At 48.9% G+C, this 17,113-nt stretch overlaps 1 protein-coding gene across 5 annotated transcripts in view; it reads left to right on the forward strand.

Annotated features, from left to right (window-relative positions):
• SMARCA4 (SWI/SNF related, matrix associated, actin dependent regulator of chromatin, subfamily a, member 4) overlaps window positions 1-2,534 on the forward strand; it is a 90,020-nt gene extending 87,486 nt beyond the window's left edge. For all 5 annotated transcript variants that reach the window (XM_027969664.2, XM_027969665.2, XM_027969667.2 and 2 more), the window contains 3 exons: window positions 66-198; window positions 294-436; window positions 2,016-2,534. In XM_027969664.2, the coding sequence (XP_027825465.1) occupies window positions 66-198; window positions 294-436; window positions 2,016-2,048 (309 nt within the window). In that variant the 3' untranslated portion in view covers window positions 2,049-2,534. The remainder of the gene's footprint in view (window positions 1-65; window positions 199-293; window positions 437-2,015) is intronic.
• Window positions 2,535-17,113: the final 14,579 nt, after the last annotated feature.

The following is a 17,113-nucleotide window of genomic DNA, read 5'->3' on the forward strand; positions in this document are numbered from 1 at the left end:
CCAGGCGGGCGGGCAGGCAGCCCCTCATCGGGCCCCCGACCCGAGCCCCGTGTGTCTCCACCCAGATCTATGAAGACTCCATCGTCCTGCAGTCGGTCTTCACCAGCGTGCGGCAGAAAATTGAGAAGGAGGACGACAGTGAAGGGGAGGAGAGCGAGGAGGAGGAGGAGGGCGAGGAGGAAGGCTCTGAGTCAGAGTGTGAGTCCTGGGGGTGGGGGCAGGAGGTCACATCCACCCCAAGACACCCTGGGGCCCCGCGCTCACGTCTCCTTTCCTTGTGGTCCCCTCCCCAGCTCGCTCAGTCAAAGTGAAGATCAAGCTCGGCCGGAAGGAGAAGGCCCAGGATCGGCTCAAGGGGGGCCGGCGGCGGCCGAGCCGCGGGTCCAGGGCCAAGCCAGTGGTGAGCGACGACGACAGCGAGGAGGAGCAGGAAGAGGTGAGGTCCCTGCGCCCCAGGGCGGGCGGGTCACTGGGCGTCCATTCCTCTTGCCAGGTCCTAGACCTGTGGGATGTTTTCAGACCCCCAATGCACAGACAAGGCTCAGTGTTACAGAGCGTGGGACTCAAACCCAAGTCCATGCAGCCCTGGAACCAGTGCTCTTGGAGCCACTGGGCATCTGGGGTTCAGACAGGGCATCCCTCCTCCCCACCCGACCCACACAGTTCCTACTGCACAGCCCCAGGCCGACCGCAGGGGGCGGGAGGCAGGGAGCTGGAGATGCCCTCAGAGAGACGGTCCCCGCTCCCCCAGTGCTGTGGTATCCTCACCACCCTGTGCTCCCCAGGCCTCTACTTGTGGCTCCGTCCTGGCCTGTCTCAGCGGGTTTCCGGACCGTGGTAGTGGGTTGAAAAAGCAAACCGAAAGTGAAAGTCCCATAGACCACAGTCATATGAACGGGGCTGTGAGTGGTACCTCAGTGATGGTCCCCCAGGCACACCAGGGAGGAGCCACGAGAACCGCAGGAGCAGTGAGCCCGTACAGTCTCGTGGGCCTGGGGGTAGGAACAGACTCGCTTGCTGCATTTTAATAAGTTTTGCCCTCTGGCTCCCACCTGGACGCCTGGCCCTTCCCTGCTGCAGGACCTGGGCTGTTTGCTTGACCTCTGAGCCTGCCTCCACTTCCACAAAGCACGGAGGTCAAGTGCATTTCACGGGCCCCGGCTCCCAGCAGAAAGCTTGATAAGTACCATTTCATCATCGTTAGTCTTCTTGTAGAGCTATTTGCAGTAACAGCAAAACCAGGTGCCTCAGAATAATCCTGACTGCTGACGTCTGTGGTCTTATGGGGACATTAGTCACATTCTGAACATGGGGAGCGGTGGCCTTGTTTGTGGCCAGGAGAGTCTGGGCTGTACAGCTCCCTGTCTGCCCAGTCTGGGTCCAGCAGCACCTTCTGTGGCCCTTGCTAAGGTGTTGAAAATGTTTACACAGAGGAGCAGAGATTGTACGTGGTCAGGAATAGCCAAGGTGGTTTTAAAGCTCAGGTCAGGGGAATTCCCTGGTGATCCAGTGGTTAAGACTCAGCATTTTCACGGCTGAGGGCTTGGGTTTAATACCTGGTCAGGAAACAAATACCACAGACCTCGAGGCTCAGCCACAAAAACAAACAAAAATCCCCCTACAGGTCAGGGGCACAGACAGCAATGGGACAGAGCCGAGAAGGCCCAACCTGCTTCCCAGGAACCAAGAAGGAGTCGATGTGAGGGTGCAGGGACCAGTCCTTGGGAGAAAATGACATTTGGGTGTGACCTTAGCTGCAGGGACTGAGGGCAAAGGTCACCCCACCCCACCCCCAACCTCAGAGTGGACAAGGCAGTTCTGCCTGCACTGGTGATTAAGTATATTTAAAGCAAAGGTCGGGGACTTCCCTGGTGGTCTAGTGGTTAAAACTCTGCACTTCCACTGCAGAGGGGCACAGGTTCAATCCCTGCTCAGGGGACTAAGATCCCACATGCTGTCTGGGTGCTCCCAAGGGCCAGGCTGACTCTCACTCTCTCCTCCTGTCCCCCTCCCAGGACCGCTCAGGAAGTGGCAGCGAGGAAGACTGAGTCCCGACATTCCAGAGTCTCGACCCCGAGCCCCTCGTTCCAGAGCCGAGACGGTGTTAGCCCTTAGCAGTAACGGGTAGCAGCAGATGTAGTTTCAGACTTGGGATAAAAACTGTATAAACGAAAATCTTCCATATTTATACGGCAGAGAAGATGTAGGACTGTCTGTGTCTGGCCCTGTCCTGGCATCAATAGCGTTTGTAACAGCATTAACTGTTTAAAACGAGAAAAAAGGAGAAAAAAAACGAATTATGAATTGGGGAACACACGACACCTGTCTTTCTTCCCTCTCCCTGGCAGTACTGTTGCAGCCGCAGTTTGGAATCACTGTAGTTTAAAGCTGTGGATGCATGCGTGTAGCCGTCCACTCCTTGTACTGTATTTTATCGGACAGGTCAGACTCGCCGGGGCTGGGGTCTGCAGGCCCGGCGAGGGCATGTCAGTGTCACTGGATGTCAAGCAGTAATAAATTAAACCTCCAACAAACGTCTTGGCTTCTGCTGGGTGCATTCCCGGCCCCTGGCATGGGGTGAGTGTCTGCAGCCACCCGCCCGAGCGGTGCAAGGCCCTGGGGCCTTGGGTGGGGCCTCACTGTGTCTGCGGCCCTGTCCTCCTGGCGCCAGGTCCCAGGGGGCCCGTCTCCCAGGGGAGGACACTGAGGCCCAAGCAAAGGGAAGCCTTGCGCGGATGTCACACCATCTTGACTAGCAGCCTGGGCTCGCTCTGGGTCTCTTACCACCACCATTCCCCTCATTCGTTTAAGCCCACCATGTCATGCAGAGAGCACTGATCAGTCCCTGCCCCTTTGCCGCCATGGTGGGGTCAGGAAGACAGGTCAACAGGAGGTGCCTGTTAGCAGTCTAAGTCCTGACATGGGAAGCCAGGGCGTTGTGGGAACCAGGTGATAAGCGAGAGCTTCCAAGTCCAGAGCTTACTTTAGGTCCTCTTCTGTAGTTCTTGTGTCTCCCTTAAGATTTTATGTTCATGAGTCACTATCATCATATTTGCCATTAATTCTTCAAACATTGTTTAGTTTTATGAATGCTTATACAGGCTGCTGTGGGTGCAACATCTGGGCTCCCTCAGAGAACATTTCTGTCAACTTACTTTTTTTTCCTCAGGGTGGCTCACACTTAGCTCTTTCTTCATATGTCATGCTGCCTTTTCTTTCTTTTTTTTTTTTTCAAAAACAGGCTTTTTTTTTGGATGTGCCCTGTGGCCTGTGGGACCCCAGCTCCCCGACCAGGGATTGAACCTGCACCCCTGGTAGTAAAAGAGCAGTGTCCTAGCCACTGGACCACCAGGAGACTTTCTCAGAAATGGACATCTTTGGGGACTTCCCTGGCTGGCAGTCCAGTGGTTAAGAATCTGCCTTGCAATCCAGGGGGATGTGGGTTCGATCCCTGGCCAGGGAACTAAGATCCCACGTACCACAGAACAACTAAGCCCACACACCCCAGCTAGGGAATCCATGTGCCACAACAAAAGGTCCACATGCCTCAGCCAAGATCCAACACAGCCAAATAAATAAATGATTTTAAGAAATGGACATTTTTTAAATAATAGAAAGTGCTGAGCCGACTCTGTAGGGTCGCTCTCCCCCACGATGCGCAGCTGTTGATGTCTCTGCTAAATTTTCGAGTTTCTGCTTTTCATTATTTTTAGGCTGACTCCCTCTGGGAGTCACCCCTGGTTCGGTCTAGCTTTGGGGCCAGCCAACACTGGCTTGGAGGTTGTGCTCAAACCCCTGAGTCAGTGAGGCCCAAGCCTGGGGCCTGTGCTCGGGCCAGTTTGCAAGCCAGACCTACCTTTGCTTCTCGCCCGTCCCTCTTGCATTTTCTCAGCATGTGCACATGGCCTCCTGCGGGGCAGGTGGCCTGCATTTGTGGGTTGATGGGGTGTCTCCGGCTCTCATGCGGCGTGATGCATACATGCGCCTTTTCAGACCCTCAGGATATGTGGGGCCAGCTATTTCATTCGACCTCCTGACTGGGTAGATGGTACACGAGCAGCCATATTGGGCCATGAGGTGATGCTGTGCATAGGGGCGGCAAATATTAAAGGAACAACATAGAGGCTGTTCTCCAACACCGAGGCACCAACTCCAGACTTTGACATGAGAGAGATCATCTCTCCTGACTAGGTTACCAATCTGTTGCCACCACGTTCTCAACCTCAGTGAGGAGACCTTGGCCTTCCCCATACACTCCACTCAGATCTCCACTGTACCCAGTTCACCCAGTGGCCTGAGGTGTTACTTGGCTCCAAGTCAGCTCCCTCCCACAGTGATGTTCACGGCTTGTCCTGGCCAGTAGGAGCTGGGAAGCCAAAAAACCGTAATCTCCCGCTGTTCTTACCTTCCCATTTAGTAATTATTCTTGAGTACATCTTAATTTGTTTAATGCCTTTAATCTGCAGAACCCTGAAGTGGGTTGTTTTTGACAACTCGCCACTTTCGTGGTTGCCTCTTGGGAATGCATTTGCCAAGATACTCACGTGTCGTTTTGAAAGGCTGCTTTTGCAGGGGGCGATTCCATGGCTGTTCAGTGGTTAAGACTCAGAGTTTTCAATGTAGGAGGCATGGGTTCGATCCCTGGTAGGGGAACGAAGATCCCACATGCCACGTGTGTGTGTGTGCTTAGTCGCTCAGTTGTGTCTGACTTTTTGTGACCCTGTGGACTCAGGTTCCCCTGTCCATGAAAGTTTCCAGGCAAGAATACTGGAGCGGGTTGCTATTTCTTCCTCCAGGGGATCTTCCCAACCCAGGGATAGAACCTGCATCTTTACCTGGGAAGCCACATGCCATATGGCAGAGCCAAAAAAAGAAAAACAAAGTACACATTTTTGTGTGTGAATGACATTGACTTCATTTTAATAGATTTAGGTTTGTTTTAATGTTTACAGAAAATCAACTCACAAACCCTTGATTTCATAGTATTCAGACTGAGGCCAGTGTTAAAAAAGAGTCCCTTGGTGAGGGACGAGGGCGGATGGGAGAAGTATACGTGGAATTTGAACAGGAGAAAATACATATCTGATGGGCTTCCCTGGTGGCCCACTGGTTGAGAATCCACCTACCAATGCAGGAGACTTGGGTTTGATCCCTGGGTCAGGAAGTTCCCCTGGAGAAGGAAAATGGCAACCCACTCCAGTATTCTTGCCTGGAGAATCCCACGGACAGAGGAACCTGGTGGGTACAGTCCATGGGGTTGCAAAAGAGTCGGACATGACTTAGTGACTAAACAACGTCGATGTGTCTAATTACAGTTTGTTGGGGAATGGATGGCAGAAAAATTCAGAATAATGTTGACTTGTTGGCCGTGAGCTCATGCCATGCCTTTCTCATGTCAAAGTCTGGAGTTGGTGTCTCAGTGTTGGAGAACAGCTTCTATCTTGTTACTTTCAGCATCACCTCATGACACAAGATGGCTGCTAGTGCTCCATCTATCCATCTCACATCCCAGCCGTCAACGAGGAGACAAAAGGAAGGAGAAAGGCCTACCCATTCTTTAGAAATCCTCTCTGGAAACCAACACTTCACTTTCTTATGTGCTGCAATATAGCCAAATGGCCACAGCTCTAGCTGCACAGGAAGCTAAGAGATGCAGCCTATCCGGTGCCTATGTGCCCTGCTAAAACTGTGGGCACACCACTTACTTGCTCACTGCCTACTTTGCATTGGTTAGCACCAGTCTTCAGATGAGTAAACAGGCATGGAGAAGAGAAGGACTTGCCCAAGGCTGTGTGGCCAGTCCTAGACCTGGTGGTTGTCAAGCTTTGTTCACCTTCCTCCCAAGTTGGGTGGTCATGGGTTTCAATTCTGGCCCTGCCGTGTTCAGGCTGTGTGGCTTTGGGCAGCTCGCTGCACCTCTGAGCCTACTAAGAGATAACCCAAAAACCTCATGGAGGTTTCTGTTTTTCTTTGGGCATTTTTGTTTTTTCTAGGGTGACAATGAAAAATAATTTTTCAGAGGAAAAAAAATGAAGGGAATCAAGAGGAACTAGTTGAGCTGAACGTCCTCACTTGCAAAGCGAAGGGTGATGGTGGCCCAGGGACAAGTGGGCTGTGGTAAGGGCGAGAGCTGTCCCACACTGACCTTGACTTGAGGTCCTGGAACCAGCCTGGCTGGCCCTCGTGTGGACGCTGGCCATGAACCAGGGACCTCCACCAACCTGAACTCCTGTCGCTCCTGGTGACAGCTGCTAACTGCCCTCCTGCAACCCCCACTGGCCTGTGTTTTGAGCACGCTTCTATCCAGACAGTCCTTTCCCTTCTATCTGTGTCCTGCTGGCCAGTGCCTTCCTCCCCCATTGATCCCAACAATCCTGTGGGGTGGGGGCCTTCCTTCCTGTTTCACGGAGGACACAAGTGAAGCTCAGAGAGGTTGAGGCACTTGTCGAAGGCCACACAGATTTGGGCCCAGGTTTGTGGGGCCCAGGCGTGAACCCCTGGAGACTGGGACCTCTGAATCTGGAGGAAAGGCCCTGGGTCTGGCAGTGTAACATAGCCTCTGGAAAGGGTGAACTGAGGAATGGAACACAGGTCTTGTGTCCTCAGTGGAGCAGGCAGGCAGGCCCCAACAAGACAGAGAAGCAAGTTCTTTAGATTGGAATGCCAGATGGTCAGGGCATGATGGGAGTCCCTGGGGTGCCCTGGCACAGCCAGGACTGGGGGAAAAGGCAGTCAGGAAAAAAAGGAGCATCACGTGACAGATGGTCACATCATCTCCCTCCCCACACGCACTTCTGGAACCTGGTAACTGCGTCATCAAGGCCTGGAGTCGAGGGGCTTCCCTGGTGGCACAGTGGATTGGAATCCACCTACCAATGCAATGGGCAGGTTTGACCCCTGGTCCGGGAGGATTCCGCATGCTGCAAGGCAGCTATGCCTGTGAGCCGCAGTTACGGAAGCCTGTGTAATGGGAAGCCACCGCAGTGGGAAGCCCACCCAGTGCAGCGAAGAGGAGCCACTGCTCACTTAAGCCAGAGGAAGACCGTGAGCAGCAAAGAAGGCTAAGCACAGCCATAAATCAGTTTCGTCAGAAAAGAAAAGAATCTGAAAAAGAATAATAAACATGCATGTATAACCGAGTCACTTTGCTGTACACTGAAACAACATTGTAAGTCAACTACCGTTGTTGTTCAGGTGCCAAGTCATGTCTGACACTTAGCGACCCTGTGGACTGCAGCACGCCAGGCTTCCCTGTCCTTCACTATCTCCCCGAGTTTGCTCAAACTTATTTCCATTGAGTCAGTGATGCCATCCATCCAACCACCTCATCCTCTGTTGCCCCCTTCTCCTCTTGCCCTCAATCTTTCCCAGCATCAGGGTCTTTTCCAAAGAGTTGACTCTGCAACAGATGGAGCTTCAGGTTCAACAACAATCTTCCAATGAATAAGGTTGATTTCCTTTAGAACTGACTGATCTCCTTGCAGTCCAAGTGATTTTCAAGAGTCCTCTAGCACCACAGTTTGAGAGCATCAATTCTTAAGCGCTCAGCCTTCTTTTATGGTCCAACTCTCACATCCATACATGACTACTGGAAAAACCGTAGCTTTGACTTTATGATCCTTTGTTGGCAAAGTGATATCTCTGCTTTTAATACGCTGTCTAGGTCTGTCATAGATTTTCTTCCAAGGAGCAAGTCTTTTAATTTCATGGCTGCAGTGATTTTGGAGCCCAAGAAAATAAAGTCTCTCATGTTTCCACTTTTCCCCATCTATTTGCCATGAAGTGATGGGACTGGATGCCATGATCTTCATTTTTTGAATATTGAGCTTTAAGCCAGATTTTTCACTCTCCTCTTTCAGCTTCACCAAGAGGCTCTTTAGTTGCTCTTCACTTTCTGCCATTAAAGTGGTATTATCTGCATACTTAAATTTAAAAAACTGATGCAGGAGAGTGATTGGATTTAAAGAGAACTAAACAAGACAGTGTATTGGGGGGAAAAAAGGACATGGAATCTAGTTCTTTTTCCCTTGACTTTGGCTTGGGACTCTGATAAGCAGTGGAATGCAGTAGAAGTGACACTGTGCCTGCTAAGAAGGGGTCATACAAAGCACCACAGCTTGCTGGGATACTCCCTCTTGAAGCCCTCATCTGTCATGGAACAGCCCAAATGCCTAGAAGCCGCCGTGTTGTGAGAAAGCACAAATAAGCCCATGCCACGCCCACAAGAGGGGCAAACCCCCAGCTGTGGGCACCCACACCCGGCTGAGCCCTTCCCATTTTCCTGACGCAAAGAAACCACGAGAGAGAATAAACTGAATGTTGTTTCAAGCCACTGAGCTGTACCATGATGGTTTTTCTACACAGTGATAGCAACTGGAACATGGTAAAACAATTTTTCACATGACATGGGTCTAATTAAGCTGACGTGGAAAGGACTTTGCTGGTGGTCAAGTGGTTAAGAATCTACCTGCCAATGCAGGGACATAGGTTTGATCCCTGGTCCAGGAAGATTCCACATGATGTGGGGCAACTAAGCCCGTGCACCCTAACTACTGAGCTCGAATTCTAGAGCCCCATGCTCCGCAGCAACAGAAGCCACCGCATCGCAACTAGAGAGTAGCCCCCACTCCCTTCAACTAGAGAAGCCCTCTCGCAAGAACAAACCCAGCACAGCCAAAAATAAAAGGAAAGCTAACATGGAAAGATCTTTAGGACAATGCTAAGGCTAGAAAAGCAAGCTGCATAATGAAATGTCCAGCAAGATGCCTTTTCTGGGCACATACACAGGATCGCATATATTTGTTCTGGACCATGTCACTGCCACATACACATTTAGAGAAATACATTTGTCAGGATATACCCCCAAACACACTATATCTTGAACAGCTGGAGGCAGGGGACAAGAAGATGGAGTTGGGAGCTTCTCCAAGTCATGAGGTTCTAGACACATGTCCTTTTATGGCTGTTTATTTATTTTTTAGTTTTTAGGGTTTTTTTTTTTAGTTTGTTGGGTTTTGGGGGGTCACAGGATGCAGCATGCAGGTTCTTAATTCCCTGACCAAGGAACGAACCTTTGCTCCCTGCATTGGAAGCGTGGAGTCTAAGCCACTGGACTGCCAAAGGAAGTCCCCACGTGTCCCATTTCTTGATTCCTCACCAATGCTTAATTCACCAGAATAGTTGGTTTCTAGTTTATGTCATGGTTGCCAAGATTTCTGCTTCAGTGAGGCCATTTGTATCTTCTGGAGCATTAATACTGACAAGGTGCCCAAAGCCCAGCTCATTACGTTCCCACCTGATTCTGCTGCTGTGTCCCCATCTCTTAGGTGGCTCCAATGGCCCCAGGAAATCTAAGTCACTCTCATCCCTTTCCCTCAGCCTCCTCCATCCTGCCCGTACCCAGGTCAGCGCATCTTCCTCTCAAAGTGTATTCAGTCCACCCACCTCTTCTCCGCCCTTGGCCTCTACCTGATCCACCACCACTGCCATCTCTGGTCTGCACCAGTGTGGTCCTCTCCTCCCTGCTTCCCCACCCTCACTTCCCACCAGGAGTTTTTCCCACATGGCCAGAGACTTCTAAACCCCAACTCCCGAGCGCACACAGGGCTCTGATCATCTGAGCTTGGCAAGCCTTCCTAAGCCTCAGCCACGCTGAAATTTCACACTGCACACTTACAGGTGTTTGCACACGTGTGTCCCTCTTCCTGTCACATCTCACCTGGCGAGTCTCCTTCCTCTGAGCCTCATCTCAAATGTCACTTTCCTGCCCCTTCTCACCTTTTGTTGACAATCTAGGGGAGGAATTATGTAGGCCCTCCCTGCAAGAATCCTCGGAATGTCTGTTTCCAAAACATATTCTCAAGACACCTGTGAAAGCTTGTTGATAAGTAACTAACAGGAGGGGGATGAGAAAGAAATGCTAGCTTGTTTGCTTTCTGTTTGCTGTTTTTCTTCAAAAGGCTCACAGAAGAATGACAAAAAAGAAATATGAATGTGTGTATGTGGGGGAGAAAAGAGCTTCCCTGGTGGCTCAGCAGTAAAAGAATCTGCCTGCAAGGCAGGAGATGCAGGAGATGCAGGTTCGATCCCTGGGTTGGGAAGATGACCTGGAGGAGGAAATGACAACCATTATTCTTGCCTGGGAAGTCCCAGGGACAGAGGTGCCTGAGCTACAGTGGGCTACAGTCCCTGGAGTCTCAAAGACTTCTACCAACTGAGTGTGCACGCACATACATGAAAAAAAGAATAACTATTTCAACCACCAACTAAAGGCAAATTAAAACCAAATAAAGGCAAATTAAAACAATGATGAAATCTTTACTTTTGTTTGGCTTCAGTTCAGTTCAGTAGCTCAGTTGTGTCCAACTCTTTGCAACCCCATGAACGGTGGCATGCCAGGCCTCCCTGTCCATCACCAGCTCCCAGAGTTCACCCAAACCCATGTCCATTGAGTTGCTGATGCCATCCAACCATCTCATCCTCTTATCATCCCCTTCTCCTCCTGCCCTCAATCTTTCCCAGCATCAGGGTCTTTGAAAATTATTAAAGATTTTTAAGTGATAACGGAATGTTGGCAAGGTGGTAAAAACACGGCCCCTTATATCCCGGTCTGGGCTGTGGAGTCCATACCAAGGTCACAGGTGTGAAACCTTGTACCAAGGCCACTGATGTGGCACCAGAACCAAGGTCTTCTCCGGAACCAACTGAGACCCATTGTGACCACTGCCAAGAGCCCCCTGATCCCAGAGAGCTCACTGACCCCATACGAGGTAAAAATACCCACCCTAACCAATCACCTGATGACACTCTTCCAGCAGGAATTTTCTTTGTCTTGAGGCTATCAAAATTGGCTCCTAACCCATGAAAAGTCTCACCTCTTCCTGGTCTTTCAGGAGATTGCCCTGAAAGATAAGCAGTCCCCCCACTTATCTCTGCTCTTTATTTTTCATAAACTCTCTCTTTTCCGAAACGCTTTGTGTCTGGAAATTCTTTTCCAACTTGTGCTCAGACTATGACAGGTGCCTGGATGTGGCTTTCTAAAAAACAATTTGAGGAGCTTCCCTGACAGTCCACTTGTTAAGACTCCACGCTTCCACAGCAGGGGCGTGGGTTCAATCCTTGGTCAGGGAACTAAGATCCCACACATCATTCAGCGTGGCAAAAAAATTAAAAAGCAATTTGACAAAATGACCTAAATATGTTTAGACCCTTTCCTCAGGAATTTCTTTTACGGAAATCATTAGGGATACAAAGGTATTAATACATGTACAGGTATCATTTCTGTGTTTTTGGTGGAAATGAAAGGGCACAACAATGAGGCATTGGTGATACCTGCTAAGGTTTACCTGGAGGATACTGAAAAGTCATTAAACATCATAACAGGGACATGAAAAGGGGCTTATATATGAAAAAAGAGAGGATACAGGTTGTTCATTTTTATTGGTTAATAAAATCAGAGTTAAGTCTGTGTATAATTGTACTGTCCTAAGATCAATTTCCTGGTTTAATAAAGTAGTGATGTAGATGTTGCCCATCACTGAGGAAGGTTGGGGAGAATATCCAAGGGACATCTCTGTACTATTTTTGTGACTTATTTTAAATCTATAATTATTTCAAACTAAGAGGGGGAATAATTGTATCAGTCATGACATGCTGGTTATACGCTGCTGTAACAAACAACCCCATCATCTAAGTGATGAAAACAGATGGAATTTAAACCAACCTCAGAGAAATGGTCTTAAGTTGGAGATCCTGAGGTTGAGAATCTGCAGGGGTGACATCAGTGTTTTTTCTAGCCCCAGATAATGGGTTATTTCATTCACTGTTAGTCTAATAGATGTTTTATCAAGTAGAGTTCCTGCTTGCAAATGCCTCAAACCAGCTAGGGTTGTTTCAGAATCGAAGACAATGGATTTTGGAGCCACAGTCCTGTCCAGGAGTCAAATTCCTGGGTGTGAGGCTATGACTGGCTGAGTCCAGGTCATATACTCACATTCTTGTTCAAAGGATACTGGGAAAGTGAGTATCTGGCCTTTGGAATTTCTAAAGTTGGAGGTGGAAGGTAGACCTCCAAATACAGGAAAGGAGTTCACATGTTGAACAGGCAAAAGGAAGGGAGGGTACCGGACGGTGACTGCAGCCATGAAATTATGACACTCCTTGGAAGGAAAGCTATGACAAGACTAGACAGTATGTGAAAAAGCAGAGACATCATTTTGCCAACAAATGTTCATATAATCAAAGCTAGGGTTTTTCCAGTAGTCATGTGCAGATAGGTGACTTGGACCATAAAAAAGGCTGAGTGCTGAAGAGCTGACGCTTTCAAATTGTGATATTGGAGTAGACTCTGGAGACCTTTGGACAGCAAGGAGATCCAAACCAGTAAATTCTAAAGGAAATCAACCCTGAATACTCATTGAAAAGATTGTGCTGAAGCTGAAGCTCCAATACTTTGGCCACTTGATGCGAAGAACCTACTCATTGGAAAAGACTCTGATGCTGGAAAAGACTGAAGGTAGGAGAAGAAGGGGACGATACAGGATGAGATGGTTGGATGGCATCACCGAGTCAATGGACATGAGTTTGAGCAAACTCCAGGAGATGGTGAAGTACAGGGAAGTCTGACGAGCTGCCGTCTATGAGATCACAGAGTCTGACATGACTGAGTGACTGAATAGCCACAATATATCAGAATAACTTTACTGTACAGCAGACATTAACACAACATTGTAAATCAACTATACTTAGACTTAAAAAGGAGGGAATACATTGGTTCCTATAGCTGAAAATTCCTTAGGGTGCCTTCAGGCATGGCTGTATCTGGGTGCTTAGCTCTAGCTATAAGGTCAAGTCTCCATGTCTTGTTTGTTCTTGCCTCTCTGGGGCCTTCCTCTCAACAAACCCTTCCCTGATTGTGTCAACCAGGGTGACTTCCCCATTGCTCCATCCTCCCCAACTCAGCTACCCCAACAGGAAGCAAATTCCTTTTACCCTGGTTTGAGTCACAGGTCCATTCTTGAGCCAATCTCTGAAGTTGGGGGTGATTTATTATTCTAACTGGTCAGGCCCAGTCATGTAGCCAATCCCTTACTGTTGCCAGGCTATTCCTTGCCCCAAAATGCATGGACTGAGAATTAGGGAAGAGTGGTCCTTCCCTCCCTCCTGTTACCAGAAGTAGGAGGAATGGCTGATGGGCAGACAGGATCCCCCAAATGCCCAAAAAGGTTGGATGAGGAGACTAGAAGGAAAGGCATTTCTGGTAGAGGGAGTAGAATAAACAAAGGCAGAGCCCGTGGCACTCACTTAGATATAGGCTTCCCACTTGGCACTAGGGGAAAAGAACCTGCCTGCCAATGCAGGAGACATAAGAGACACAGGTTCAGTCCCTGTGTCAGCAAGCTCCCTGGAGGAGGGCGCAGCAGCCCAGTCCAGGATTCCGGCCTAGAAAATCCCACGGACAGAGGAGCGTGGTGGGCCACAGTCCACCGGGGCCACAAAGAGTTGGATACGACTGAAGTGACTTAGCATGCACACACACGTGCACACAGGCACAAGATGGGACTGAGAGGACTCGAATGCCAAGAGAGGACACCTGGTGGCCCAGGGAATGAGCTGGCATTGCCACAGCAACAGTGATAACAATAGTAACAATATTGGTGAGACAGGCGGGCACTTGGGACACTTTGATGCCATTCTGCAAGGCTTCCACCTAGACACACCTCTCCTCCAGCAACAAAATACAGAGAAACCATATGGGACTAAGAATAACTGTGCAGAATTCTGCACATCTCAACCAGATGGTAGCCCCTCAGCTCACTGCAACTAGAGAAAGCCTGCAACAAAGACCCAGCACAGCCAAAAATAAACACTCCTTGAAAAACAGGGTGTTGAGATCAAAAGCAGGGTACTGTGAATGCCCTCTGTACTCAAAACCCCCAGAGGGGTGGGCAAAACACCTAAGCCACCCTTCTGACTCAACCCCTGGACACACGTCTAGCCTCACCCCATGTAAAGAACAAGCAAGGGAGCCTGTTGCTTGTTCTCACTCCCCCCAGCTGCAGCAGGGGCCACAGTGAATCCTTGTCTGAATTTCTTTTCTGGCCTCTAGTCAATTTCTGAGCTTCCCTGATGGCACAGATGGTAAAGAATCTGCCTGCAATGCAGGAAACCTGGGTTCAGTTCCTGAGTCATAAAGAGCCCCTGGAAAAGAGAATGACAACCCATGACTAACACTTTTAATTTCTACTGATTGGAGATGGTGAAGAACCTTGGTCAGGAACAATAGCAGCTAATGCCATTTCCTCCTGTGATGCAGGTACTAATCTCAATAAGCAAGAATCATCCTCACATCCATTTGATGCCTGAGGAGATCAATCTAGGTCACCCAGGAAGTGGCGGAACTGAGGTTTGTGCTCAGAAAGAGTGGTTCTCCACCCACAACCCACAAAATCAAGGCAAGGGTAAAACACTTGGTCAGAAGGTCCCTGGGCTTCCCTGGTGGCTCAGTGGTAAAGAATCCACCTGCTAAGAAGGGGACATGGGTTCATTCCCTGGTCCAGAAAGATCCCACATGCCTTGGAATAACTAACTAACTCCATGCACCACAACTATGGAGCCAGCGCTATAGAGCCTCAGAGCCACAAGAAGAGAAACCGAGGCGATGAGAAGCGCGAGCACCTCAATGAAGAGTAGCCCCTGCTTACCCAGCCTAGAGAGAGCTTGTGCACAGCAACGAAGGCCCAGCGCCACCAAAAATAACATAAGTAAATCATGAGTGAACAAATGAATAAATCTTTAAAAAAATGGTCCCTGGAAGGCAGGTGGTATTTTTACTTGGATCTGTTTATATCAGTTAGCATCAACTTCAGCTGCATACAGTAAAAGAACAACGAATTTCCAGACTTCTCTGGTGGTGCTGTGGCTAAGATGCCATGCTCCCAATGCAAAGGGCAGGAGTTCGATCCCTGGTCAGGGAACTAGTCCCACTACACCAAAACGAAAAGATTCCGCGTGCCGCAATGAGATCTCGAATGCCTGAGCAGCAACGAAGTCCCAACTCAGCCAAAACATAAATAAACATTTTTTTTTTTAAGTATTGAATTTTAGGATTTCCCTGGTAGTCCAGTCTTTGAGATTATGTGTTTCCAAAGCAAGGGGTGTGGGTTCACCAGTGGTCAGGGAATTAAGATCCCACATGCTCCACAGCTCAAACAACTAAAGTTTCCAAATAAAATAAAAATTGAATTAAAATATGATCAAAACATGATAAAAGAAAATAAAATTGTATTTTCACCAGGGCAGAAATGTCCACCTACTTTATTGGTCTTGGGACTACCACTAGCAGCAAGGGATTCTGGGAAATAATTTTCACTGGGCACATTATAGCCTGAAACAGGATTGAGATTCTATAAATAAAAGGAAAGAAATGCAAAATGGTGCAGCTGCTGTGGAAAATAGCAGGGAGATTCCTCAATCAATTAAAAATAGATATAATCCAGCAACTGACTTCTAGATATATATACACCCAAAAGAATTGAAAGTAGGGACTCAAAAGAGATTTGCACATCCATGTTCATAGTAACATGATTCACCACAGCCATAAAAGGCAACCCATGTGTCCATCAGTGGATGAATGAACAAAATGTGGTGTATGTATACCAAGCAGTATCAGTCAGCCTTAAAAAGAAGGCAGTTCAGACACACGCTACAGTATGGATGAACCCTGAGGTTACCATGCTCACTGAAATAAACCAGTTACAAAAAGACCTATACTGGATGCCTCCACTTATATTAGGTGTGTGTGTGTGTGTGTGTGTGTGTGTGCGTGCGCACGTTCAGTCACTTCCGACTCTTTGCAACCCCATGGACTGTAAAACCTGCCCGGCTCCTCTGTCCTTGGAATGTTCCAGACAAGAATGCTGGAGTGGGTTGCCATTTCCTTCTCCAGCAGATCTTCCCAACCCAAGGATCGAATCTGCGTCTCTTGCATCTCTTGCATTGGCAGTCGGATTCGTTACCACTGAGCCATCTGTAAAGTTCCTATTAGGTCCCTAAAGGAGTCAGCTTCATAGAGACAGGAAGCTGAATGGTGGGTGCCAGGGGCTGGGGTGGGAGGATGGGGAGTTGGTATTTAGAAGGGACAGAGTTTCAGTTTTGCAAGATGAAAGGGTCTTGGAGATGGATGGTGGTGATGGTTGGACAACAATGTGAATGTACTTAATGTCACTGAAATGCACATTTCCTTTTTTTTTTCCCCCACGTGTGGAATCTTAGTTTTCCAACCAGGGATCAAACCCACATCTCCTGCAGTGGAAGTGCAGAGTCTTAACCACTGGCTGCAGTTGTGCCGACTCTGTGCGACCCCACAGATGGCAGCCCACCAGGCTCCCCCGTCCCTGGGATTCTCCAGGCAAGAAAACTGGAGTGGGTTGCCATTTCCTTCTCCAATGTATGAAAGAGAGAAGTGAAAGTGAAGTTGCTCAGTCGTGTCTGACCTTCAGGACTCCATGGACTGCAGCCTACCAGGCTCCTCCAACAGTGGGATTTTCCAGGCAAGAGTACTGGAGTGGCTTGCCATTGCCTTCTCTGCTTAACCACCTGAGCTCCAGGGAACTCTCTAAACTGCACCTTTCAGATGGTTAGTACGGTACATTTTATATATTATGTGCATTTTAGCATAAGTATTAATTAATTAAATTTTTAAGTAAAAAGGAAAGATGCAAAAGGAGAATGCTCTATTTGCAGGCAGCTCACTGTGGCCAGAGCACCTGTACTCAGGTAACTTCTCCCCCTGACCCAAGACGAACAGTTGCCATCTATGCAGCTGAGGAGGACAGAGCCCAGATTCAGGGCAGGGCAGCAGGGTGGCTGTGCATCCTAAGATGCTGAATTGGAAGAGCAGGCATCTGTAGGGATTTCTGATGGGTTGTTTCTTCCTGAATTCTCATAGATTCCTGGCAGTGGGGAGAGAGTGGCCTGAAAGATCTGAGAGGCTGTGCTGCCCTTGACATTGACTCTGAGGCCGTGGCTGACGTCAGAGGCTAAGGGAGCCAAGGTTACACATGTGGCTTGCAGCAGCTTTTGGCAAGTTTCTTCCCTCTTTCTTTCTTTTTTC

Source organism: Ovis aries, chromosome 5 (genome assembly GCF_016772045.2).
Source record: "Ovis aries strain OAR_USU_Benz2616 breed Rambouillet chromosome 5, ARS-UI_Ramb_v3.0, whole genome shotgun sequence".
Lineage (NCBI taxonomy): Eukaryota > Metazoa > Chordata > Mammalia > Artiodactyla > Bovidae > Ovis > Ovis aries.